At 49.2% G+C, this 25617-nt stretch overlaps 2 protein-coding genes across 2 annotated transcripts in view; one reads left to right on the top strand and one right to left on the bottom strand.

Moving 5' to 3' along the window:
- Usp8 (ubiquitin specific peptidase 8) overlaps positions 1-13079 on the top strand; it is a 40951-nt gene extending 27872 nt beyond the window's left edge. The window contains 13 exon segments of the mRNA XM_048333138.1: positions 272-664; positions 667-849; positions 3321-3401; positions 3739-3868; positions 3871-4000; positions 6349-6561; positions 7935-8145; positions 8536-8692; positions 8695-8771; positions 10605-10747; positions 12114-12246; positions 12324-12330; positions 12333-13079. Coding sequence (XP_048189095.1) covers positions 272-664; positions 667-849; positions 3321-3401; positions 3739-3868; positions 3871-4000; positions 6349-6561; positions 7935-8145; positions 8536-8692; positions 8695-8771; positions 10605-10747; positions 12114-12246; positions 12324-12330; positions 12333-12508 — 2034 coding nt within the window. The 3' untranslated portion in view covers positions 12509-13079.
- Positions 13080-14237: 1158 nt separating this feature from the next.
- On the bottom strand, positions 14238-24604 carry Usp50 (ubiquitin specific peptidase 50). The gene is made up of 7 exons (XM_048332435.1): positions 24072-24604; positions 20716-20910; positions 20399-20594; positions 19157-19363; positions 18003-18145; positions 17116-17248; positions 14238-14513 (listed from the first exon to the last, which is right to left on the bottom strand). The coding sequence occupies exons 1-7, from the start codon at positions 24122-24124 to the stop codon at positions 14292-14294; spliced, it is 1149 nt and encodes a 382-aa protein (XP_048188392.1). The 5' UTR covers positions 24125-24604; the 3' UTR covers positions 14238-14291.
- Positions 24605-25617: the final 1013 nt, after the last annotated feature.

Raw genomic sequence — 25617 nt, 5'->3', positions numbered from 1 at the left:
AGCATGTTTGTGGGAGAAGGTTACAGGTTTGATATATATATATGGCTCTTGCAGGAAGCTTCATGAATCCAAATAGAATTTAAGTCTTGTTATGCCACGTCTGGGCTTTATGTTTTAGCATGAATTGCAAATGTAACTGAGGTTATAATTATGAATTTTGTCATACTTTGCCACTTGGAGGATGAGGCAGGAGGATGCCAAGTGTGAGGCCAGCCTGAACAACACAGAATAAAAACAAAAACAGCATGTCTTGCTCGTTTTGTTTCTTTAGATTGATCGTACTAAAAAACCCACAGTGAAGTTGCCTGAAGATTATAGAAAATCTGAAAGTACAGGTCCTGAGCAGTCTCTTCAGAATGGAAAAGTTCTTCCTGGTCGATCCACTAAGCCCCCATTTCCCCCTGTGACCGCCATGTTAACAGATGAAGAGAAAGCCCGGATCCATGCAGAAACAGCTCTTCTGATGGAGAAAAACAAGCAGGAGAAAGAACTGCGGGAAAGGCAGCAAGAGGAACAGAAGGAGAAGCTGATGCGGGAAGAGCAAGAGCAGAAAGCCAGAAAGAAACACGAAGCCGAAGCAAGTGAAACCACAGCAAGTGAGCTGAAAGCGAAGGAAGAAGTGGAGAGGAGAGACAGTGAGCCAGCCAGGAGAGAAGGCAGGGAGCCCTCAGTGAAGAGGGCAAAGAACTCACAGGAACCAGAAGACAGAGTGGAAGTGAGCAGGAAATGTCCGATGCCAAGGTGCCTGTGGAAGGAGCAGAGAAAAGGTGCCCAACTCCGGAAATGCAGAAGACGTCAGCAGGAGACGTGTCCCCTGCGACTGTGCCGGGAGATTCGGGTGCGGGCAAGGTAAGCAGGAGCACGCGGTGACAGTGCAGAGGGGACACCATAGCACCCTGCAAATGGGCTGCCATTCTGAGTGTGATGGGAGATTCCAGTGCGGGCAAGGTAAGCAGGAGCATGTGGTGACCGTGTAGAGCGGGGACACTGCGGCACCCCCGCAAATGGGCTGCCATTGTATTGGTTGCTAGAGGGGATAGATTGTCCTCATTCACCCACATTTTCTTATCCACTTCTTTTGGAGCCAGTGACTGCGTTCAGTGATTGGCTGGCAGTGACCGATTGTTTTCTGCATTTCCTTCTTGTTCTGAGTTCAAAATCCCAAAACTGCCTCCCCAAAATATATGAACAAATGGAAGAGAGGACCCAGAAGTAAGCCTGCAGCCATTTGATTAACAAAAGCACACACTGGAGAACAAACAGCCTCTTCAACAAATGGTGCTCAAGAAACCTCTAGAAGACCTGTAGATGTCTGTCTTAGAACCTGTACAAAAGTCGATTTGAAACAGATCAAGGGTCTTATAGTGCAGGGTTGGAGACCGTCCACCTTAGCCGCGTGAAACCTCAAATCACTTGGTACACAAGGGGAGAGAGGCACGTCTGGGCTTCTCAATGGTTGTCCATTTGCGTCCGAGCTTCTCATTGGCTGCCCATTCGCGTCTAGGCTTCTCATTGGCTGTCTACTTGTGTCCGGTCTTCTCATTGGCTGCCCATTCGCGTCCGGGCTTCTCATTGGCTGCCCATTACCCACAGCCCGCACTGATGTTGTGTGTGAAGGTGTGTGAATGACCCTTAGAAGAAAATATGGTTCCCCTTTTTTCTTTTTAATGGGAGACTTGAAACTATTGGAAGAAGACAGACACAGGCAGCGGCTTTCTGAAGGGTCAAGCGGTGGCTGTGTGTGATTGAAGCCCGGCATTGCTCTTTTCCTTGGGTGTTGGACTTTCAGCTTGCCCTGTGGCTCGTTTGTGGTCACCATGGCTGTCTGATTACCTTGTAGGCAGGTCGTACCCCCCTCCCCACCTGCCTCCAAGCTTCTGGAGTGGGGGCGAGGCTACGCAGCATCATGCATCATGACAAACACTCATCATTCTCCCTCTCCTGGAATGTAGTCTGTCCATCGTTACCCCGATTCTTCTCACTCTTATCACAGCTTCTATTCTTCTGTCTTACCCATAAGTTCACTTTGAACACTAAGTACTTTTTTTTTAGTGCCAGTCATGGGGCTTGAACTCAGGGCCTGGGTGCTGTCCTGATCTCTTTATGCTCAAAGACAGCACTCTTACGTGAGCCACAACTCCACTTGCAGCTTTTTTGGTGGTCCATTGTAGATATGGGCCACACAGACTTTCCTGCCTAGGCTGGGTTCATCCTGGTCCTCAGGTCTCAGCCTCTTGAGTAACTAGGATTATAGGTGTGAGCCACCATCACCCGGCTAAATACGTTTTCTTTTTTTTTTTTTTTTTTGCCAGTCCTGGGGCTTGGACTCAGGGCCTGAGCACTGTCCCCGGCTTCTTTTTGCTCAAGGCTAGCACTCTGCCACTTGAGCCACAGCACCACTTCTGGCCGTTTTCCACATATGTGGTGCTGGGGAATCAAACCCAGGGCTTCATGTATAAGAGGCAAGCGCTCTTGCCACTAGGCCATATCCCCAGCCCCTAAATACGTTTTCTGTAACAGCAGAATTCACAGAATGTTAATCTTTATATTTCCCAAGTTCTTATGCTTCAGGCATATTTCTGAAATTAACAATTCATATTAATGCTACCCTTACCTAGGCACTTCTAGAATGAAAAGTGATAGCTCCTGCTAGCTGGGCACTAAGGGCCCACAGCCTACTCAAAAGGCTAACACAGGAGATCACTTGAGCACATAAGTTAAAGACTATTAGGCTATAATATAGCTAGACCTCAACTCCAAGCAAAACAATATAACACCTGTAAAAGCCCAGAAATGGGGAAATTAAGCCTGTTATACCAAAACTAACTTCATAAGAGAATCAGAACTTGTGAACTCTTTAAGATACAATTTAAACATTACATACCAAGTACGTACTATATGCATATATTTTCCAAACTGTATAGTTGGTACCCCACTTTCACTTGAGCTGAGGGTAAAGGTTAAGTGTGTGCTCGAAAGTGCATGAACTTAGGAGGCTCCAAAGCCAGTTTCATCTTGCTGAGCTCGAGGCAGGCAGTCTTTAGAACCTGGAGCATTTGTGCTTCGGCCTCACTGGACTGCAAGTGCATAGACGTTCCCCCACACGCGGTCACCCTCGTGGGAGTGACACGGTTTTGATCTCTCCCTGCACCACATGAGAAAATGGACATTGGTTCCTTATATGCTCCTTTAGTAAGCATCTTACCTTTGAGCCTCTTGAGTAGTACAGAGGGCAGCAAGGGGAGGCTTTCTGATTTTTCTGTGGGAACGTACTTGTATGGATGGGAGATTTCAGCGTTTCCCTTCCCTCTCCTAACTAGGCGCAGCGTGAGCCTCTGACAAGAGCACGGAGTGAGGAGATGGGGAGGATCGTGCCAGGGCTGCCTTCAGGCTGGGCCAAGGTAAGTTCAGACTCCTTCTAAGCGCCTCATTACAGAGGTCAGAGGTCACAGCGCTTCTCCTGTGAGCCCCTAGGCTGTGCGCTGCCCACTACCAGCACTGCCACTGTCATGGCTGTATTTAACATCTAAGTTTTCCTGCAAGCGTAGAGCAGTGCTTACCACCATTTTCCTCACATTCTCATCTGCACGTAAGTGCATGCTTGACGTGTGCAAGGTCCTGGGTTTATCCCTAGCGCCCCCCACCCGCGGCCTCCCCAGTGAAATTTGGGGGAATACTTTGGAAGGTTTGTCTCTAGTGCTCACTGGGAGTTTGACCTGTCTTTTCTTCTCGTCTCAGTTTCTCGACCCAATCACGGGGACCTTCCGCTACTATCACTCACCCACCAACACCGTTCACATGTATCCACCGGAGATGGCCCCTTCCTCTGCGCCTCCCTCCACCCCCCCAACACACAAAGCCAAGCCCCAGGTCCCGCCGAGCGGGACCGGGAACCCTCCAAGCTGAAGCGCTCCTACTCCTCCCCGGACATCACCCAGGCCATTCAAGAGGAGGAGAAGAGGAAGCCAGCAGTGACCCCAGCAGTGAATCGGGAAAACAAGTCAGTTCCGCTAAAGCCCCAGAACTACAGGAATGTGCTGAGTTTAAGACCTAGCCTACCATCCCATTGTGTTCAAGGCAGAGCAGAGAGCCCTGTGTGCTCATTCTGACCATGGTGACCTACTGCAGAGAGAGACATAGACAGTGTCCTTGGTTTTGCTCTCTGCAGTTAACAGTGTGCCAGAGAATTATGTACCAGTTACTTTCTTTGTCCTCAGCCGAGGATGTGAGAGGAAAATTTTCGGTGGCATTACAGTAGCACACGTATTACTAGTGTGTCCTTGGTTGCGTGCCTGCTGTTCTGTTCACAGACATTAATCAGTAGGTTCATTTACGTTTCCCAAAGTCGCATCTTCTATAGATAGATCCCCAGCTTCTAATTGTGCTTTGTTTGGGATGAGTAGACAGACCTGATAGGTTGGCAGGTTACTAGGCTAGGACTCTGATACAGTATCAGCTATTGTGAGTCATCCAGAGGTGGTTTAAAATTCACAAGTGGTTTAAATAAACGTACACAGATGTGCATTAGTTAGATCCACCCTGTGCCATTTTATCAAAGGGTTTGTATCCTTAAATATAGGCTTAAGCCAGGTGCTGGTGGCTCATGCCTGTAAACCTCATTGCTTAAGAGGCTGAGATGAGCATGGTTCTAAGCCAGCCTGGGCAGGGTAGCCTGTGAGACTTATCTCCAATGAACCACCAGGAAATCGAAAGTGAAGCTGTGGCTCAAAGTGGTAGAGCGTTAGCCTTAAGGGAAAGAGCTCAGGGACAGTTCCCAGTCCCCAAGTTCAAGCCCCACGATCGACAAAAGAAAAAAAAGCCTATCACAGAAGTCTACAGGGCTGGGAATATGGCCTAGTGGCAAGAGTGCTTGTCTCGTATACATGAAGCCCTAGGTTCGATTCCCCAGCACCACATATATAGAAAACGGCCAGAAGAGGCGCTGTGGCTCAAGTGGCAGAGTGCTAGCCTTGAGCAAAAAGAAGCCAGGGACAGTGCTCAAGCCCTGAGTCCAAGCTCCAGGACTGGCCAAAAAAAAAAAAGTCTACACTACAGATGGCAATATTGATGGGTTTTCTATTTATTATGCACTTTGTTAATTATTAGGCATTTCCAAGTAGGCTGTCTTTGGACACAAAAAAGTAACACATTCCAACATAGTTGATATTTTCTTCCTAAGACCTTACCAAGTAGACATGTATTTGAAAGAGCTAAAATTCTGTTTGTAGAGCTATAGTTGTTAGAAATTGCAGTAAGGTGAGATTTAATTCTCTTTTGAATCATTGAGCGATGTTGTCAAGACTCAATTGTAATTTTTAATATGAGTTCAAAACTGAAAAGAGCACATGAGAAGTAGTTGAAACTAGTTTGATCTGCTCTCCATATCCTCGAGGACTAGAATCAAGAAAAGGATGTCCATTAAGAAAGTTCTAGGGGGGCTGGGGATATAGCCTAGTGCAAGAGTGGCCTGCCTCGGATACACGAGGCCCTAGGTTCGATTCCCCAGCACCACATATACAGAAAACGGCCAGAAGCGGCGCTGTGGCTCAAGTGGCAGAGTGCTAGCCTTGAGTGGGAAGAAGCCAAGGACAGTGCTCAGGCCCTGAGTCCAAGGCCCAGGACTGGCAAAAAAATAAAAGAAAGTTCTAGGGGCTGGGAATATGGCTTAGTGGCAAGAGTGCTTGCCTTATACACATGAATCCCTGGGTTCGATTCCCCAGCACCGCATATATAGAAAATGGCCAGTAGTGGCGCTGTGGCTCAGGTGGCAGAGTGCTAGCCTTGAGCAAAAAGAAGCCAGGGACAGTGCTCAGGCCCTGAGTCCAAGGCCCAGGACTGGCAAAAAAAAAAAAAGAAAGAAAGTTCTAGTGCTGGGGCAGTTCTGTGTCCCTGTGCCTGACACGTGGTGCTCTGTCGCTTTTGTCAGCACAGCTTGTCACTGTTGTGAAGTGTGTTCACTGCAATTGGATACTGAATTTTAAATTTGATCTTGATTCGGGCCAGCCCACCTGGAGCTTAGTGACCAGAAGTGTAGATGAGAGGCAGTTGTACCCAAATCACCTGGGCCTCTTTTTCGATCTGTTTTATCCCGGTGATGGGTGGTTTGGGTGGTGGTGACATTTAAATACGTAATAATGCCAACTTCCCAGAGGTCTTTTAAACTTGCACTCCTAGTTCATGAAAAGCTAGGCTGTCTTAGGTCACCTGTAGACCCGAGGACCCCAGAAGGCAACAGGGCTGCCCCTGAGTGAACATGCCTGCACAGGAGCCGCTAGAGCTTGCTGCCATTCATAGTATGGAGCGCTTTTATATGCTCTGCCTTTAAGATCCCTATCTTCTCTTCATTAGGCCAACGTGCTACCCCAAAGCTGAGATCTCGAGGCTTTCCGCCTCTCAGATTCGGAACCTCAACCCTGTGTTTGGAGGATCTGGGCCAGCTCTTACTGGACTTCGTAACTTAGGAAACACTTGTTATATGAACTCTATATTGCAGTGCCTGTGTAATGCTCCCCACTTGGCCGATTATTTCAACAGAAACTGTTACCAGGATGATATTAACAGGTAAATACGTCAGTCTTTTGCAATGTACTTATTCTTTCGGTCCATTTGTGTTGTGTGACAGATTATCTGAGACTAATTATAAAAACCAGAGATTTTGTTTTCTCATAGCTCTTGAGACAGGAAGTTCAAGGTAAAGGTGCCAAGATGTGGGCAGGGCCTTGCTTCATCTTCATGGCAGGCGAGGGGCAGGAGGAGACAGACTCCAGGCCTTCCTGAGGGCAGCTCACCCATCATGAGCATATTCTGTTTTGGGGCTTGAACTCAAGGCCTGGGCACTCTCCCTGAGCTTTTGTGCTCAAGGCTAGCTAGCATTCTACTTTGAGCCACAGTTCCACTTCAGATTTTAAGTTAATTGGAGGTAAGAGTCTCATGGACTTTGCTGTCTGGGCTGGTTTCAACCACAATCCTTAGATCTCATTTCCTGAGTAGGTAACCTGGCTTCTTAGCGTACTTTTTTTTTTTTTGCCAGTCCTGGGGCTTGGACTCAAGAGTCTGGACACTGTCCTTAAGCCCTTTTTGCTCAAAGCTAGCACTCTACCACTTGAGCCACAGCTCCACTTCTGGCTTTTTCTATGTATGTGATACCAAGGAATAAAGCCCAGGACTTCATGCATGCTAGGCAAGGACTGTACCATTGAGCCAAACTCCTGGCCCTTAGCGTACTCTTGATGCTGTCAAATTGGCACCATTGGGGGGCTGGGGATATAGCCTAGTGGCAAGAGTGCCTGCCTCGGATACACGAGGCCCTAGGTTCCATTCCCCAGCACCACATATACAGAAAACTGCCAGAAGCGGCGCTGTGGCTCAAGTGGCAGAGTGCTAGCCTTGAGCAAGAAGAAGCCAGGGACGGCGCTCAGGCCCTGAGTCCAAGGCCCAGGACTGGCAAAAAAAAAAAAAAAAAAAAAAATTGGCACCATTGTACTGTGAAAGGGACACATTCATGCCATAGCGCTTGCCAACATGAACTTAAAAGAACTTCCCATGTGGAAATGCCACATGCCAGTGGCCTGTGTCTTATCTGCTAAAACCCAAAGGAGCACAGTCTGGGCAGACAAGTCTACAAGATTCCATCTCCAACAAAACAGCAGGCTAGAGCCATGGCCCAGGGGGTAGAGTGCCTACTAGTAAGCACAGGTACTAAGTTCAAACTATAGTACCACCCAAAAGTTTCAAAGACAATTCTCATAGTAGAAGATGGGCAGCCTGTTAAGGAAGGAGTGAAGCACATTGGAGGACTAAACACACAGTAATAAACCTGTGAGTACAGCATTTCAGTGTAGGGGTACAGTATGTGAAGAATTTGAGATTGACATCAGGAACCACCTGTACTGTAGTTTCTTGACTTGTTCTCTAGTGCTGTGTTTGTTTGCCAGGTCAAATCTGTTGGGGCACAAAGGCGAAGTGGCAGAAGAATTTGGGATCATCATGAAGGCGCTGTGGACAGGGCAGTACAGATACATCAGCCCCAAAGACTTCAAAGTCACCATTGGGAAGATTAATGACCAGTTTGCGGGGTACAGCCAGCAGGATTCCCAAGAGCTGCTCCTCTTCCTTATGGACGGCCTCCACGAAGACCTGAATAAAGTAAGCTCTTGCTAGTTGCAAAGCCAGCCTAGCCCATACCCAGTGCTGACTGCACAGGGATGGGCCGGGCAGGGCGTGGCTCACGCTGCAAACGCCCCTCGGAAATGTGACACAGGCTGAGCACCCTTTTCTGAAACCCTTCTAGACCAGAAATATTTAGGATTTCAGATTGGGAGAGAGTTTGGGATATTTGCATGTATGTAGCCATATTTTGGATTGCAACGGCAGTCTAAACACAAAGCTCGCTTATGTTTCATATCTGTTATATATACTTATGCATATATGTTCCATGTATATACACATATATACATGTACACAACTTTTTCTCAGTGTCTGTTTAAATATTGCTGCCTTTAGGTATTAACATAGAATTTTAAATCTTATTTCTAGGCTGATAATCGGAAGAGGTACAAAGAAGAAAATAACGATCATCTTGATGACTTCAAAGCTGCAGAACATGCTTGGCAGAAACACAAGCAGCTCAATGAGTCCATTATTGTTGCACTTTTTCAGGGTCAGTTCAAGTCCACAGTACAGTGCCTCACCTGTCACAAAAGTCTAGGACATTTGAGGCCTTTATGTATCTGTCTCTACCACTTGCATCCACGAGTAAATGTACATTACAGGTGAGTTTAAGATAGAGAAAATCGGGCTGGGAATATGGCCTAGTGGTAAAGTACTCGCCTTGCATACATGAAGCCATGGGTTTGATTCCTCAGCACCACATATATAGAAAAAAAGGCACAAGTGGCGCTGTGGCTCAAGAGATAGAGTGCCAGCCTTGAGCAGAAGCTCAGGAACAGTGCCCAGGCTCTGAGTTCAAGCCCCAGGACTGGCAAAAAAAAAAAAAAAAAAAAAGCTGTTTATGCCCAAGTGCTGGTAGCTCACACCTGTAATCCCAGCTACTCGGGAGGCTTAAATTGAAGAATCGTGGTTCAAAGCCAGCCAGGGCAGGAAAATTCATAAAGCTCTTATCAGTTGTCCACCAAAAAGCCAGAAGTAGAGCTGTGGCTTAAGTGGTAGAGCACTACCCTTGAGCAAAAAAGCTCAGAGACCGTGCCTAGCCCCTGAGCCTGCTTTCTGATAAATCCCCAGGATGTCCCAGCGAGACAGGCAATAGTTGTTGCTTATATTTTCAGATTTACAGTTACTATTATAATGAAGTGGGCTGGGAATATGGCCCAGTGGTAAAGTGCTCGCCTCGTATAATGAAGTGGTAGACTAGAGCTGAATCATCAAAATAACGGCTTACCTTTTTAGGTAGAAAAGCAAGACTGAACTCCTACACATCCAGAACCATCCAGTCTCATAGTCTCTGAATGTACCTTGACACATTATTTCTGGTCCTAAAGAATTAGTGCTGCTGGTCAGCCCCCGGGGTAGGCACACGCCCTCCCCCAGCAGCGGTCCTCAGGCTGGCCCCAGGGATTCCTGTCTGCCTCTCAAGGGTAGAGTTGCGGGGGGGGGGGGGGGGGGGTGTGCACTCCATACCTGGCTAGAGGTTTTCCTGTTTGAAGGGTTATATTCCCACAGAACATTCTCCAAGACTAGATAAAGCAGGGTTTTGTTTTGGGGGGGTGGGAATCGAATTAGGTCCTAATGTGTGCTAGCTAAGTGGTTTACCACTTGTCAACCCTAAATTTTTTTTTTGCCAGTCCTGGGCTTGGACTCAGGGCCTGAGCACTGTCCCTGGCTTCTTGCTCAAGGCTAGCACTCTGCCACTTGAGCCACGGCGCCACTTCTGGCCATTTTCTGTGTATGTGGTGCTGGGGAATTGAACCCAGGGCCTCATGTATACGAGGCAAGCACACTTGCCACTAGGCCATATCCCCAGCCCTCAACCCTAATTTTTTTTTTGGCCAGTCCTGGGCCTTGGACTCAGGGCCTGAGCACTGTCCCTGGCTTCTTCCCGCTCAAGGCTAGCACTCTGCCACTTGAGCCACAGTGCCGCTTCTGGCCGTTTTCTGTATATGTGGTGCTGGGGAATCGAACCTAGGGCCTCGGGTATACCGAGGCAGGCACTCTTGCCACTAGGCTATATCCCCAGCCCCCCTAAATTTTTTTTAAGTGTTTTGCATTGCCGGGCACCAGTGGCTACACCTGTAATCCTAGCTGCCCAGGAGGCTGAGATCTGAGGATTGTGGTTTGAAGCCAGCCTGGCAAGAAAGTCTGTAAGACTCTGGCTCTGTGACCCTGTGGCTCAAGTGGTAGAGTGCTAGCCGGGCAGTGCCCAGGACTGGCGTTAGCTGGGGAGGTGGGTCAGTGGTCGGTTTGGCACAGCAGGGTGTGGTTGAGGTCACAGTTCCTCCAGCAGACCTTCCCTGGGGACCAGGCTCTCCTCACTCCAGCTCTGCTGGGCTGGGCGGCGCTCCACGGTGCCTGCCAGGCCTCCTGCGTGATGCAATGTGTGAGGCTACCGCTGCAGTGTGGAGACTGAATAGCTACTTATTTTTCCCCAGGATTGCCTTAGGTTATTTTCCAAAGAAGAAAAACTCACGGACAACAACCGATTTTACTGCAGTCACTGCAGAGCCCGGCGGGACTCTCTGAAGAAAATCGAAATCTGGAAGCTGCCGCCAGTGCTTTTAGTTCATCTGAAACGGTAAGGGCTCCTTCCCACCCGCTCAGGAACATGGACACACAGGAAGGCCTACCGTGACACCCGAGTCACGGCCAGGAAGGCGATCGGGGCAGGAAAGAAGGCAGAAGGGAGAACAGACACTACCAGCATTTCATCTCACTCCATCGGAAATACAAAGGCTTTATTACATAATTACTACATTAGGTGTAATGTATACAATGTCGTGCAATATAACTTTCTAATAATACAGGGGCTGGGAATATGGCCTCGTGGTAAAGTGCTTGTCTTGTATACATAAAGCCTGGGTTCAATTCCTCAGCACCACATATATAGAAAATGGCCAGAAGTGGTGCTGTGGCTCAAGTGGTAGAGTGCTAGCCTTGAGGAAAAGGAAGCCAGGGACAGTGCTCAGGCCCTGAGTTCAAGCCCCAGGTCTGGCAAAAAATCAAAACCAATCAATTTTCTAATACAGATAAATTTTAACATTCAGATAGTAAACTGAGCAAAACAGATGTAACCATGTTAAAAATGTAATACACTGCTGGTGGCCTGTAATCCTAGCTACTCAGGAAGCTGAGATCTGAGGACCAGTGTTCGAAGCCAGCCCAGACAGGAAAGTCTGAGACCCATACCTCCAATTCACCAACAAGAACCCGGAAGTGGAGCTGTAGCTCAAGAGATAGAGCACTAGCCTTGAACAAAAAATGCTAAGTGATAGTGTTGTGGAGCTGACTCCATCTTGACTAGGGAAATATGGTAGGAAATGTTGGGAAGGAGTAGAGCTGACTCCACCTTATGTCAACCTGACCCCAAAATTCTGCTGCTGTAAATGGCCCACTTGTTGCTTGCTCTACCCCGTGTCACCCTCCTCCATCCATCTGTGCTATGCTTTTACCTTTATAAACCCCAATTTGAGGGCTGCTCGGGGTCACGGTGGCAGCTCCCGGGTCTGCGCTGCATCCCTGGCCGATCAGTTCACTTTATGCTTTCCCGATAAATCCATCTTTGCTTGAGACTGTCTCTGAGTGGTGGACTCTTGGAGGGGTGGGAAACCCCCTCCTCCCGCGAACCTCCTAACAGTAGTACCCAAGTTCAAGCCCTGAGTTCAAGCCCCAGGACTGGCACGGAAAAAGAAGCAGTACTTGATTCTTAAATGTAATTTTAAAGACGCACTATGTTAGTGACACAAGTTTTTCTGAGCACTCGGTGCGGGGCGTGTTTGCCAGGCCTGGCCTCAGCTCTGTCCGTCTCCCGCCCTGCGGCTGGGGTTCCGCGCAGGCCTGGCCACGCCCTGTGCTGGCTGATTCCTCCCGCCGCGGGGAGCCGAGTGTGGGGGCCGCCCTGCCCGCCCGCCGCCGGCGCTCACGCTGTGCCCTGTGCCCCGCAGCTTCTCCTATGACGGCAGATGGAAGCAGAAGCTGCAGACGTCCGTGGACTTCCCGCTAGAAAACCTCGACCTGGCTCCCTACGTCATCGGCCCGAAGAGCAGCTTGCGCAAGTACAACCTGTTCTCCGTCTCGGTAAGTGTGCCCTTGACACAGCCCGGGGCCCCGCGCGCCCACGCTGCCGCCCTCACCGCTGCCCTCCCGTCCCGCAGAATCACTACGGGGCCTGGACGGAGGCCACTACACGGCCTACTGCAAGAACGCGGCGCGGCAGCGGTGGTTCAAGTTCGATGACCACGAGGTGTCGGACATCTCGGTGGGCTCGGTGCGCTCCTCGGCGGCCTACATCCTCTTCTACACCTCGCTGGGCCCGCGGGCCGCCGACGTGGCCACCTAGTGGGGGGGGGCGCTCGCACTCGGCACTCGGCCTCCAACTCCTGCCACGCGCACGCGGCCGTGCTGCACCGCCGGCCCCGCAGGAGTTCTAGAACCACCGTGGGCGCCACTACTTCAGGTCAGCGTAACGGCGACAACTTTCATAGTCTGCTCCAAAGGTAATAACGAAGTAGCTACGCGTTCCCTCCTCCCGGCCTGAAACCACCGTAACCCTCACCCTCCTCTTCACTGACACGGCCTTCCACCCCTCCTCCCGCCTGGTCCATGAGTACTCCAGAACATTCAAGCAGATAGGAATGTACGTGTACAGATTATTGCACACTTGCACAGCAAACTGGTGTACATATTTAACGCGTCCTCCCGTGAAGCCCGCCGCGCGGGACGCTTTCCTTTCCCTTCCGGCCCCAGCTGTGACTGCAGCTTTCCTAGGGAGATGACAGGGCAGAGCTATTTTTCCGTTGGCTTTAGGCTGTATTTGTGCACTAAATCTTTATTCTGAAAACATGGAAACTTTCTTTAATTTTTTAAAATGAGAATTTCATTTACATCTACATTAAAATCTTAATGAAAAATTAACTTAGAACTCTTGAAGTGTTTTGTCTTCAATGCTGTTATGTGACACCGTGGATTTTCCCACCCCGTTCCCTGTCCCATGCAGCTGCCTCCAGTTCCGGTCTCCCCTTGAGGCCTGGCCCGCACGGCGGGCAGTCCCGACTCTCAGAGCCGGAGATGGGGAGAAAACAACGCCCAGACTCTTCTGTTAAGAGGAGAATGTTGCCGGGCCTGGCTCCCAGCTGTAAACCCTGCTGCTTCGAATGGAGGATCACAGGTCGAAGCGAGACACCCTGTCAGTCACTGCTTGTCATGGCATGGTGCACCTGTCTGCCATCCCAGCTGTGCAGAAAGTGTGCAGAGGACAGACATGGAGACCATATCCAGGGGAGGAGCAAACGAGCTAGGGCCATGGCTCAAATGCTAGAGTGCTTGTCTGTCCCTTGGGACTACGGCAAGGCCCCAAGTTCAAACCTCATTGTCCTCAAGAAAAATATTAAGACTCCAGGGTGAGTGCAGCTAAGCGCTGGTGGTTCACACCCATAATCCTAGCTACTCCCGAGGCTGGGGTCTGAGGATCACGGTTCAAAGCCAGCCTGGAGACTCTTCCATTGAACACCAGAAAACCAGGAGCGCGGGTGTGGCTCACGGTGGTGCAGGGCTACCCTTGAGCAAAAAGAGCTCAGAAACAGCGCCTAGGCCCAGAGTTCAAATCCTATGACCAACCAAAACTAAAAAAGGGAGCCGCTCAGAACGGAACGGCGCCGGTAGTGCCGCTCGCTGAAGGAGGGACGAGGTCAGTACCTGCAGGGGCCCGGGCCACACAGGAAGTCAGCTCTGCAGGCCCTGCGGGAACCACCCGAACACGCAACCCCACAATCCTTCAGCAGATGCTGGGGGAGGGGGCGCGCGAGCTTCACCTCCCGGAACCGCAGGGGCTCAGGCGCGGCCGTCACGGTGGCATTTCATGGGGGCTGGGGGGCCGTCCTGGCTGGGAAGGACATTATTTAGCCCCATGAAGAATCGGGGGAGTAACTGAGGTACTGACGGTACGTAATTATAACGGAAATCCGACTTTAGTAACTAAACACTGGAATGCTGAAAGCTCCTCTCCCTAGCAACGACACAGACACAGCAGCGCCTGCCTCTCTCGCCCAGTCAGCCCAGGGAGGGAGGGAGGGAGGGTCATGGAAGGCTCTGGAATGCGGGCAGGGCTCGGAAGTTGTTAGAGTTTAATGAGCAAGCAGCACTTCCTGACTGCGGTTCACAGTTCTCAGAACACTTTTCCTAGCACTGGGCTGGCAGCTGTAGAACAGGAGGTAGGCGGTGGCGGTTTGCACAGAAGTAGCTGGAATCTCACTCACTCGAGTGTCGTCAAAGCTATACCAGGCTTGGGTTACTGAGTTCTTGCAGAAAGCCGTGTAGTGGCCACCGTCCAGATCGCCAAAGTGGTTCTAGGGAGGAAGGAGGGGCCTGCTTAGAGCCCGCCTGCGCGTGCCCCTAGCCCGCGGAGGTCACTCGTGTCCTCAGCCCGTGGAAGCCACTCGCCGCTTTGTTTTAGGGGTAGGAGTTTTGTTAGATTCAAGTATCCCCATCCAGTTTGCTCTGCCTATGTGCAGCACGTTCGTGAAGGCTGTTAAGGGTTGGGCTCCACTCCAGCTTGTGGTTTTTGTCTTTATTTTTTGTCTTGTTTTTTGCCAGTCTTGGGGCTTGAACTCAGGGCCTGAGCACTGTCCCTGGCTTCCTTTTGCTCAAGGCTAGCACTCTACCACTTGAGCCACAGCGCCACTTCCGGCTTTTTCTATATATGTGGTGTGAGCACTTTACCACTAGGCCATATTCCCAACCCCCAGTTTTTGTCTTTAAAAGCTATGTGCTAGCTCTGTTCTGGGCCATAGGTCTTTGAGACAGGAGTCTACCTGTAGCCGCCAGCTTTCTAATACAGACTCCTGGGTGAGCCTCTCAAAATGTGGCTTCCTTGTTTTCTCACAACTGAATTCCTGGAATTGCCATATATCAGTGTTAGCTTTTAGTGTGTAGTTTTTGCTGAAGAACCAAAATAAAATGCTTAACTTCCATAGAGTCAAAATTAAAAAGCTTTGTCAATTAGTTAGCAGGTAGAAAAAAAAAAAAACAAGGAAATGATTAGAGAAATTAGGTTAACATAAGTACAGCATACAAAAACTAGGGCTGGGAACGTAGCTTAGTGGTAGAGTGCTTGCCTAGCACGCATGAAGCCCTGGGTTTGATTCCTCAGCACCACATATATAGAAAAAGCCAGAAGTGGCGCTGTGGCTCAAGTGGCAGAGTGCTAGCCTTGAGCAAAAAGAAGCCAGGGACAGTGCTCAGGCCCCGAGTTCAAGCCCCAGGACTGGCAAAAACAAAACAAAACAACCAAATGGATCCAAGACTTCAACTGTAAGACACAAAACTATGAAACTACTGTAGGAAAATAAAGATAGAGGCACAGGTAATTACTTTCTAAATAGGAGTCCAGTTGCCCAGAAAGTAGAAGCAAATGGCCACATACTGGTGGCTCACACCTATCTATAATCCTTGCTACTCAGGAGCTAAGCTCTGAGGAATCATTGTTCAGAACAACCCCAGGCAGACAAATGCAGTTTGAGACTCTTCTGTCCAATCAAACAGCAAAAAGGAGTGTGGGGGTGTGGCCCAAGTGGTAGAGCACCATCCCTGAGAAAAGAAAAGCAAGAGAGTAAGGCCTTGAGTTCAAGCCCTGGTACTGGCACAGGCACACAAAAGACAAACAGGATTACAATAAATTTTCAAGTTCCTACACATCAAAGGAAACACTAAAATGGACAACCCCAGAATGAGATAAAGCCTTTGCCAACCATTCAGCAGAAAAAGGAATAAAGCCCACAAACACAAAAAGAACACATAATCCATTTAATAAATGGGCAAATGCACAGTTCTCAAAGGAGGGAGTACTAATGGTAATACACGAATAAATGTTGAACATCCTTTAGCTTTTTGGCTAATCAAATCAAATGCAAATCAAAAGGAGAACTTGTCCCATCCTATCCAAAATGACTATTATCCAGAAAATACAGCATTAGTGGGAATGCAAATTAGTGTAAGCTCTGGCAAGAAAGCCCATGAGACTCCTATCTCTAACCACCAAAAAAGCCAGAAGTGGCGCTGTGGCTCAAGTGGTAAAGCACTAGCCTTGAACACAAAAAAAGCTCAGGGACGGTGCCCAGGCCCTGAGTTCAAGTCCCAAGACTAGCAAACTTTTTTTTTTTTTACAAAAAAGAAAAGAGGAAGAAAGAGAAAGAAAGAAAATGAACTAAAGTATAAGTCATTCACTGTATCATAACCTACTTATACCTTGGTTATATCATACCTTGATCATTATAGTTACTGTTTATGTGGTGCTGAGGAATTGAACCCAGGGCTTCATGCATACTAGGCAAGCACTCTACCGCTAAACCACATTCCCAGCCCCTCGTTATACATACTTTACAATTCCCTTCTTTAGATTATTCTGACAAAAAGAATCATCAGGATGTATTCATACAATAGATCAAATGAGCTCAATAAGTATTTATGAAACAATCCATCCAATAGAGAATATACATTGTTTTCATCAGCGTGTGGGACTTTGTCTAGGACAGCGCCCATGTTAGAACTCAATGAATCTTTAACAGATTCAGAAACAAATGAGGGCTGGGAAGGTGGCTTAGCGGTAGAGTGCTTGCCTAGCATGCATGAAGTGCTGGGTTCCATTCCTCAGTATCACAGAAACAGAAAAAGCCGGAAGTGGTGATATGGCTCAAGCAGTAGAGAAAAAGAAGCTCGGGGACAGTAAGTAACCAGACCTCGAGTTCAAGCCCCAAGACTGGCAAGAAAAAAAAAGCCTCATGGACTTTTCTGCCCAGGATGGCTTTGAACCTCAATCCTCAGATCTCAGTCACCCAGGCGTGAGCCCTGGGTACCTGGCTGTACCTTTTGTTTTTAAAGGGGAAGGACGAGAAGCCAGGAAGAGAACCAGTGAACAGGGACTCGGAGGGGGATTCCAGGGTTTTCACTCACCACAACAGCACAGAGGTTGTATTTGGGATGTTTCCGGAAAATGGGACAAATGTAAGGAGTGAGGTCCAGGTTAGTGAGCGGGTAATGGATGTCCGTCCTCAGTTTCCTTTTAGTGGTACCTTGGATATCAAACCTGCAGAAATAATAAGTGCATGAAGTTTTACGTGAATAAAATGTACATACATTGTCAGGGCCTGAACATAGTTAGAAACACTTGGTTTTTTCTTTTCCTTGGTTGGTTGCGAGGCTTGACCAACAGGCCTGAGCTCTGTCCCTGAGCTCTTCTGCTCAAGGCGAATGATCTATCACTTTAAGCTCCACTTCTGGTTTTCTGGGGGTTCATTGAAGAGAAGAGTCTCACAGACTTTCCTGCCTGGGCTGGCTTCGAACCGCAGTCCTCAGATCTCAGCCTCCTGAGTAGCTGGGCACTAGTGGCTCATGCCTGCAATCCTAGCTACTCAGGAGGCTGAGATCTGAGGATCGGCTGTTCAAAGCCAGCCTGGGCAGGAAAGTCCCTGAGAGACTCTTAACCACTCAGAAACTGGAAGTGGCGGCTCAAGTGGTAGAGTGCTGGCCTTGAGCAAAATAGCTCAGAACAGTGCCCAGGCCCTGAGTTCAATGCCAACAACCAACAACAACAACAAAAACCTCCGTACTGCTAAAAAATAAATTCATAACACAATGTACCAAATAACAGTGGGTGGTACACCTCGTTTGTTTGCTTATTGTTAGGGAGGAAGCCCAGGGCTCCTGTCACTCCACGCGAGTTCTGCCACCGAGCTCCGCTCAGTCTCAGAAGTTTAAATAGGTGAATTGTTGACATGCAAATTGCATCTCAATAAGACTGTTTAAAAATATTTGTCCAGAAGATGTCAAAAATCCCTTACCTTTTTAGATGAAAAATAATTATTTTTGGTGCTTTGGAAATACTGGCCCTCACAGCTGTTTCTTGCTTGGTTTCACAAAAAGAGCAATGAATTTGGTTGTTCCAGGTCAGCGTGTCTTGCTGGAAGAAACACTGGAGACAGTCCTGTCAGGGGAGGAGAAGCATTTGGCGAGCAAACTGAACCAATTGCAAACTGGACTGCTTGTATTAGAACTATGAAAAAATTATGAAAAATTGCTGTCCCTGAGCAATTCAGCTCAAGGCTAGGGCTCTACCGCTTGAGCCACAGCGCCACTTCTGGTTTTTTGGTGGTTAATTGGAGATGAGAGTCTCTCAGGGACTTCCCTGCCTGGCTGACTTCGAGCTGTGATCCTCCAATCTCAGCCTCCTGAGTAGCTAGGATTACAGGCGTGAGCCAATAAATAGCACCTGGCTTCATCTGTTTACTTCTAAATAACAAAAGACGACTTCTGTCTGGGCACAGGGGGCTCAGGCCTGCCACTCAGGAGGCTGAGATCTGAAGATCTGAGGTTCAAACAAAGCCAGTTGGGGCAGGAAAGTCTATTGAGACTCTTATCTCCAAGTGATCACCAAAAAATCAGAAGTGGTGCCATGGCTCAAGTTGCAAGAGTGCTAGCCTTGAGCAAAAGAAGCTCTGAGACAGTGCCCGGACCCTGAGTTCAAGCCCAAGGACTGGCAAAAACAACAAAAGACTCCTATATAGGAAACAGGCCTGAAAGACTTTAGTTCTGGGGGCTGGGAATATGGCTTAGTGGGAGAGCACTTGCCTCGTATACATGAAGCTCTGGGTTCAATTCCTCAGCACCACATATATAGAAAAGGCCAAAAGAGGTGCTGTGGCTCAAGTTGGCAGAGTGCTAGCCTTGAGCAAAAAGAAGCCAGGGACAGTGCTCAGGCCCTGAGTCCAAGGCCCAGGACTGGCAAAAAAAAAAATAATAATAATAAGTCTGAGAGGAGATCAAGACAAAAGTATCCAGGAATAGGATGGGTGCAGCAAGACATGCCTGTAGTTCCAGCTTCTCAGGAGGCTGAGATAGGAAGATCCATTCAGCTAGGCCTAGGCTAGCCCGGACCGTATAGCAAAACTGCATGTGGAAAAGGCCGCAGGGCTGTCCTGTGGTAAGGGAGTCCCACCTGAAGGGAGCATTCGTACTGGGATGGAATGGAGAGGGAGAGGACGGTGAAGACCTCGTTCTTGTACGTGCAGTTCTCACACTTCAAGCAGGTGATGCCATAGTTGAGCTGCCCTTCGAACAGCCGGGTGATGATGGACGTCTCGTTGGCGATCGCCTTCCGGCAACATCTTTGCATGGTTTTCTTGTCATACGATCTTCGGTGGTACTGAGTGAAAGAAGAAATCCCCACCAATCAGCGACGGATGAGCCAAGTCAGACATCTGACTAGAACAACAGAGGCTTTCTTCCGTCAACCTGTCACATTCCTCCCAGGAACCGCTCCAGTTTGGATTTACACAGTGGACTCCGATCTTCTCCAGCGTATATATACATCATGTGTGATTTCGTGTTTAATCAAATGCTTAATCAAAATTTTAATCCAATAAAGAACTCAAGGTAGCCAGGCACTGGTGGCGTGTGCCTGTAATCCTAGCTTCTCGGGAGGTTAACGTCTGAGGATGGCGGTTCAAAGCCAGCCCAGGCAGGAAAGTCTGTGAGGCTTTGATCTCCAATTAAACATCAGAAAACCAGAAGTAGCGCCTTGGCTCAAAGTGGTAGAGTGCTAGCCTTGAGAAAAAGAGCTCAGGGACAGTGCCCGGGCCCTGAGTTCAAGCCCCGAGTTAACAAAGATGAAGCATCGGCGTCGTGTATCAGCCTGCCCTTCGGCCTAACACTGAGCTTAATATGTTCATGGGTTTTTGGTTACTATGAAAATTTAAGCTGTAAAGTTTTATATATTATCCCTCATAAAAATGACTCTTTTTCTGCTGGCCCTGCCTGGGGCTTGAACTGAGCTGAGCTCCCTTTTGCTCAAGGCCAGCGCTCTACCACTGGAGCCACAGCACCACTTCCGGCCTTTTCTGTTTGTGTGGTGCTGAGGACTCGAACCCAGAGCTTTGTGCATGCTAGGTCAGCACTCTACCACTAAGCCACATTCCCAGCTCCTGGATGGAGACTTTTATCTCCAATTAATCACCAAAACTCCGGAAGCAGAGCCCTGGCACGCATGACAGAGCACCAGCCGTGAGTGACACAGCCGGGCAGGCCACGGTGCCCAGGCCCCGGCCTTCAGGCCCGGGTCAGCACCCAGAGCTGAGGAGGAGATGGTGATCCTCGCGGTGTGTGTGAGCAGCGCATGCGCAGGCCGAGGCCGCCGCCCGCGCATGCGCACACGCCCGCGCACGCGCACGCGCACACGCACCTTCTTCAGAGCCTCGTGCAGCTCATTGAGCACGTAGATGAGGAACTCCTGCGCGTCTTGTTGCGTCTTCTTCATAAACGTCGGGTACAGGTTGCCCAGCGCCGAGCGGAAGATTTCCGGGGAGACACAATCTGAGTCTCCCAGCCACATGTCCGTCATCAGGTAGGCAAAGGCTGTGGCCACCTCGCTGCAGTCCCTGGGGGGCGACGAGGGTGCGGGGGTCCCGCTTGCTGTGGGGGGGGGAGGCGGGCTCCCCCCCAGCCTCCTGGGGTTCAGTGTGTGTGGGGTTGGGGGGCGGGGGGAAGCCCCAGGCTTACTTTTGAAGGGCGGTGATGTATTTTCCCGAGAGGAAGTACTCCACCAGCGGGGAGACGCTGCAGAGACACTGCAAGATGGCGTTCATGTAGCACGTGTTGCCCAGGTTGCGCAGGCCCGTCACCCCCTGCAGGTGGATCGGGGTGTCCTTCGCCTCCATGACCGCAGCCGGGCCCGAGTGCTCCGTGCACTCCGCGCTGGGTGGGCAACCGGGGACCCAGAGAGGAGAGAAAGCACAGGCCACACCACCGTCCTCCCCAGCTCCTGGGACAGAAGCCACGGCGCATGCGCCAGCCCTCCCTCCTCCTCCCCCCCTCCCCACCCCAGCTCCCAGGTCCAACCAAAGGAACCTGGACGGCTTTTGCTCTGAAGGCAGCCCAGCCCTCTCCATGCACCCCCGCTCTTCCGGCACCCCACTAGCAAGTGCCACAGTGGTATAGGGTAGGAACCACTTTCTTTTCGAATTCCATCTGTGAAATGCCATTTTACAAAACGATGGCGCTGCAGCTTAAGCTCAGGCCCTGGAGCTCTCGCCCGACACGCTCCTGCCTTTGCCACACCTCGACTTCTGGCATTTGGCTGGTGGATCGGAGATGAGTCTCTTGGATTGGTCTGCCCACGTTGGCTGAGAACCTTGACCCTCACATCCCAGCCTCCTGAGTAACTAGGATTCATACATAGACCAGGCTGTGCTTTACAGTGCTTTGTAGTCTTTTGACCATAGTAACATACACAGGGGAGGAGGCATGGTGGTATGTAGAAAAAACGGGAAATGATCTATGATATAGAAACCTACCACCTGTCCATCAAATAATTTAGATTTGTCATATGTTGAGTATACAATAGGTATCTATGTGGATATATGCCATACAATGAAAGTTTTATATTTATAAGACACACATTTAGGGCTGGGATGTAGCTCAGTGGCAAAGCGCTTGCCTAGCAAGTGCAACGTCCTGGGTTCCATCCCCAGTACCAAAAAAAGATAAGACAAAAAAAATACAGTTAAAAAAAAAAAAAAACAACCAAAGACACACACATTTGACACATATAAGACACATTTCTATCTAAGACACATATGAATACTATATATATAAGCTATAAATATATAGAGAGAAAAGGAAGGAGAGAGGAAGAAAAGTACAAGTTTTGTTAAAATGTAGGGGTTTTTTGTTTTTGTTTTTTTTTGCCAGTCTTGGACTCAGGGCCTTGGACTCAGGGCCTGAGCACTGTCCCTGGGTTCGCCACAGCGCCACTTCTGGTCATTTCCTGTATATGTGCTGCTGGGGAGTCAAACCCTGGGCTTCATGTATATGAGGCAAGCACTCTTGCCACTAGGCCATATTCCCAGCCCCTAACATAGAGGTCTTAAGCTGGGCACCATGCCTGTAATTCTAGCTACACAGGAGGCTGAGATCTAAGGATCATGGTTCAAAGCCAACCCCGGGCAGGAAAGTCCATGAAACGATCTCCAATTAACTACTCAAAAATAAATAAATAAAAAAATAAAGCCAGAAGTAGAACTGTGGTTCAAATGGTACAGCCTTACCTTGAGTAAAAGCAACTCAGGGACAGTGCTCAGACCCTGAGTTCAAGCCCAGGACTAGCACAAAAAGGAAAAAAAATGTATGTTTCAGTTTAAATTCTAAACGTATTAGTTGTGTGTGTGTGTGTGTAATCTGGGATTTGGCGGGGGGGGGGGGGGCAGTTGTGGGGCTTGAACTCAGGGCCTGGGCGCTGTCCCTGAGCTCTTCTGGCTCAAGGCAAGTGCTCTACTACTTAAGCCACAGCGCCCCTTCTGGCTTTCTGTTGGCTCATTGGAGATTAAGCGTCTCGGGGACTTTCCTGCCCTAGCCAGCTACGAAGAGCGATCCTCGAAGCTCAGCCTCCTGAGTAACTAGGATTGCAGGCGCGACCTGGGATTCTTTCTTATTTCTGCCTCTGATCTATAAAACAGAGACAGTGAGCTGGGGTGGTAGCTCATTGGTATAGTGTACACGCATGTGCGGGGTCCTGGGTTCAATCCCCAGAATCTCCTCTCCCACCCCACTGAAAGGGAACCGGCTACCTGCCCCGGAAGGTGGGTGAAAGGGCTATCCAGGCTTTACACAGGGGACTCGGCACAGATGATGTAGCCAGTGGATGGCAGGCTTCACCCCTTGGCCGTCCTGAGGGTTGAAGTCAGGGCTCTGCCCCTGAGCCATGCGTCCAGTCCTCCTTTTCTTCCTGTCTCTGCCTGTGTGCGGGACTCCTAGGATAGCTGAGACGGGCGTGTGTCGCCACACAGGGTGGCCTTCCCTTGAGATGCAGTCTCACCGACACTTCCGCCTGGGCTGGCCTCCAACTGCAATCCTTCTTAGTCAGCCTCCTAAGGATTGGTTTAGGAAGTCCCCCTCCTACCCCCCAATCTAGGGACCATTGGGGTGAAGGGCCAGACCTGCACACGGGAGTGAGAACCGGGGGCTCTCCCGGGGAGGCCTTCTTTCCCCACAGGGCGCTCGCTCTCTTCATCCGTCCCACCGCCGCACCGCGTAGCCCGGCATACTTGTCTTTTAGGAGCTTTCTTTCCATGGAGTATATTGCAAATGGAGTCGGCTTCCTCGGCTCGGTGTCTGCACTGTCCGCTCCACCCACTGGGGAAGCGCTCGCTTGTTACACGGCTGAGCCGCTGCACTTTTCCACTCTCTATGTCACAGAGGCCCTGGGTCGTTGCTATTAGAGAATAGCTTCCCTTTTTGTTGTGTGTGGAGTGAGCCTCTCCCGTGCTGATTTTTTTTCAATGTGATTTCTCTCCCCCATCTGGACTCATCTGGAAGGCTGTCATAGCCGCTTGTGCCCATGGCTCATGCCTGGAATCCTAGCCACTGAAGAGGCCGCCATCTAAGGGATCAAGGGCTCGAGGACAGCCCAAGCGGGAAATCCATGAGACTACCTTTGGTTAACCAGCAAAAAAAAAAAAGGCAGCCTGGAGGTGTGGCTCAAGTGGTAGAGGGCCAGCCAGGAGCAAGAAAGCGAGTGAAGAGGGCTGGGAATGTGGCCTAGTGGCAAGAGCGCTTGCCTCCTACACATGAAGCTCTCGCTTCGATTCCCCAGCACCACATATACGGAAAACGGCCAGAAGGGGCGCTGTGGCTCAGGTGGCAGAGTGCTAGCCTTGAGCAAAAAGAAGCCAGGGACAGTGCTCAGGCCCTGAGTTCAAGCCCCAGGACTGGCCAAAAAAAGGAAAGCGAGTGAAGAGTCAAAGACCTTGAGTTCAAGCCCCGGTATAACCACCAAAAGATAGCTAGGTAGGTAGCTAGGTAGGTAGGCAAACAGCTAAGTAGAAAAGAAAAGGAAGCTATGATAGACAGAGGCTCACAGGACATAATAAATTCCGAAGTCATCTGCTGGGAATATCCGACTGGAAGTCATGTTACTGGAACAGACTTTCACTTCTATTCAGGAGCTACATTGATGCCTTTTAACTTCATTTCTTCGAGACTGTTATGCTGGCTCTTCGTTTTTAAAACGATATATGCTCTTCTCCCTGTTCTGTAACCACAGCCTAACTTTCAGGTGGCTCAGACACCATTCTGACTTGGAGGTTTTCCTGCATCATAGTCCTTCCCAAGATTCTACCATGTTGCCAGGAGATACAGTTGCTTGTTTGAATTTTCTTGCTTGGCTTGAGGGTTAAACTTCAAGGCCTGGCCTCTGGTACTCTACCACCTAAGCACAGCTCCACTTCCGGCTTTTTGGTAGTTAATTGGAAATAAGTTTCTCGTGGAACTTACTGCCTGGTCTGGCTTTGAACCACAATCCTCAGATCTCAGCCTCCTGAGTAGCTAGAATTACAGGCACGCACCACAGGTGCCTAGTACAATGTTTTCTATTGATTCAGGAAACATACACAGACATGGAGGAGGAAGGGAAGGGGAGGTCATAAGAGATAAATCAGTGATGTATTTCCTGGGGTTCTTTGTACTGTTCTTGCAAATCTTGTCTGACGTTATTTCAAACTTAAAATAGTATATTGGATATATTTATTAATATGGATTCTTGAATCAAAAAGATCAAGTGGCTTGAGTGTATGCACTGCCATTTAACTCCGTTGGCTACACACACAGACACACACAGCCATTGAGAATAACTTTGAGCCAGGTGTGGGGTGTGTCTGAACAATTAGCTCCTAAATGTAATGTTGACAGCTTTTTCTTCCTTATTCTGTCACCATTTAAAATTTCTTCACATCAGGGGCTGGGAATATGGCCTAGTGGTATAGTGCTTGCCTCATATACATGAAGCCCTGGGTTCGATTCGTCAGCACCACATATATAGAAAAGGCCAGAAGTGGCGCTGTGGCTCAAGTGGCAGAGTGCTAGCCTTGAGCAAAAAGAAGCCAGGGACAGTGCTCAGGCCCTGAGTCCAAGGCCCAGGACTGGCCAAAAAAAAATTCACATCAATGTTTTGGGTGGGTGCTGGGGTTTGAACCTACAATTCTTGCATGAAGGCAAACCATGTGGGCTAGTTATATGGCAGTTGCAATATTAATATTCTGGTCTTCAAACATAGGGCCATTTGTAGTCACTGTCATGAGTAGATACATATTTTTTTCAAGAGTTTTGTATCTAGGTTTATAAATAAGATCATCTATGTCTTAATTTGGTGTAACAAATTGCCATAACCAATTTTAAGCCATACATTGTAGGATGGCTCATGCTCGTTATTCTAGTTACTCAGAAGACTAAGAGAAGTTCAAGGTTTGAAGCCAGCCCAGGCAGAGACAGGATAAAGATTGGATGCTGCTGAAACAGCTTATCTGCAACTACGTAGGCAAAGGAACAAGGAAACCGGTTGAGGATGCTATTTCTTAGAAGGAAGGGTACAGGGAGTTGGACACAGGAAGTGAAATGGATGGGGAGATA

Source organism: Perognathus longimembris, chromosome 23 (assembly GCF_023159225.1).
Source record: "Perognathus longimembris pacificus isolate PPM17 chromosome 23, ASM2315922v1, whole genome shotgun sequence".
Classification (NCBI taxonomy): domain Eukaryota; kingdom Metazoa; phylum Chordata; class Mammalia; order Rodentia; family Heteromyidae; genus Perognathus; species Perognathus longimembris.
This window is presented reverse-complemented; position numbering and strand designations above follow the sequence as displayed.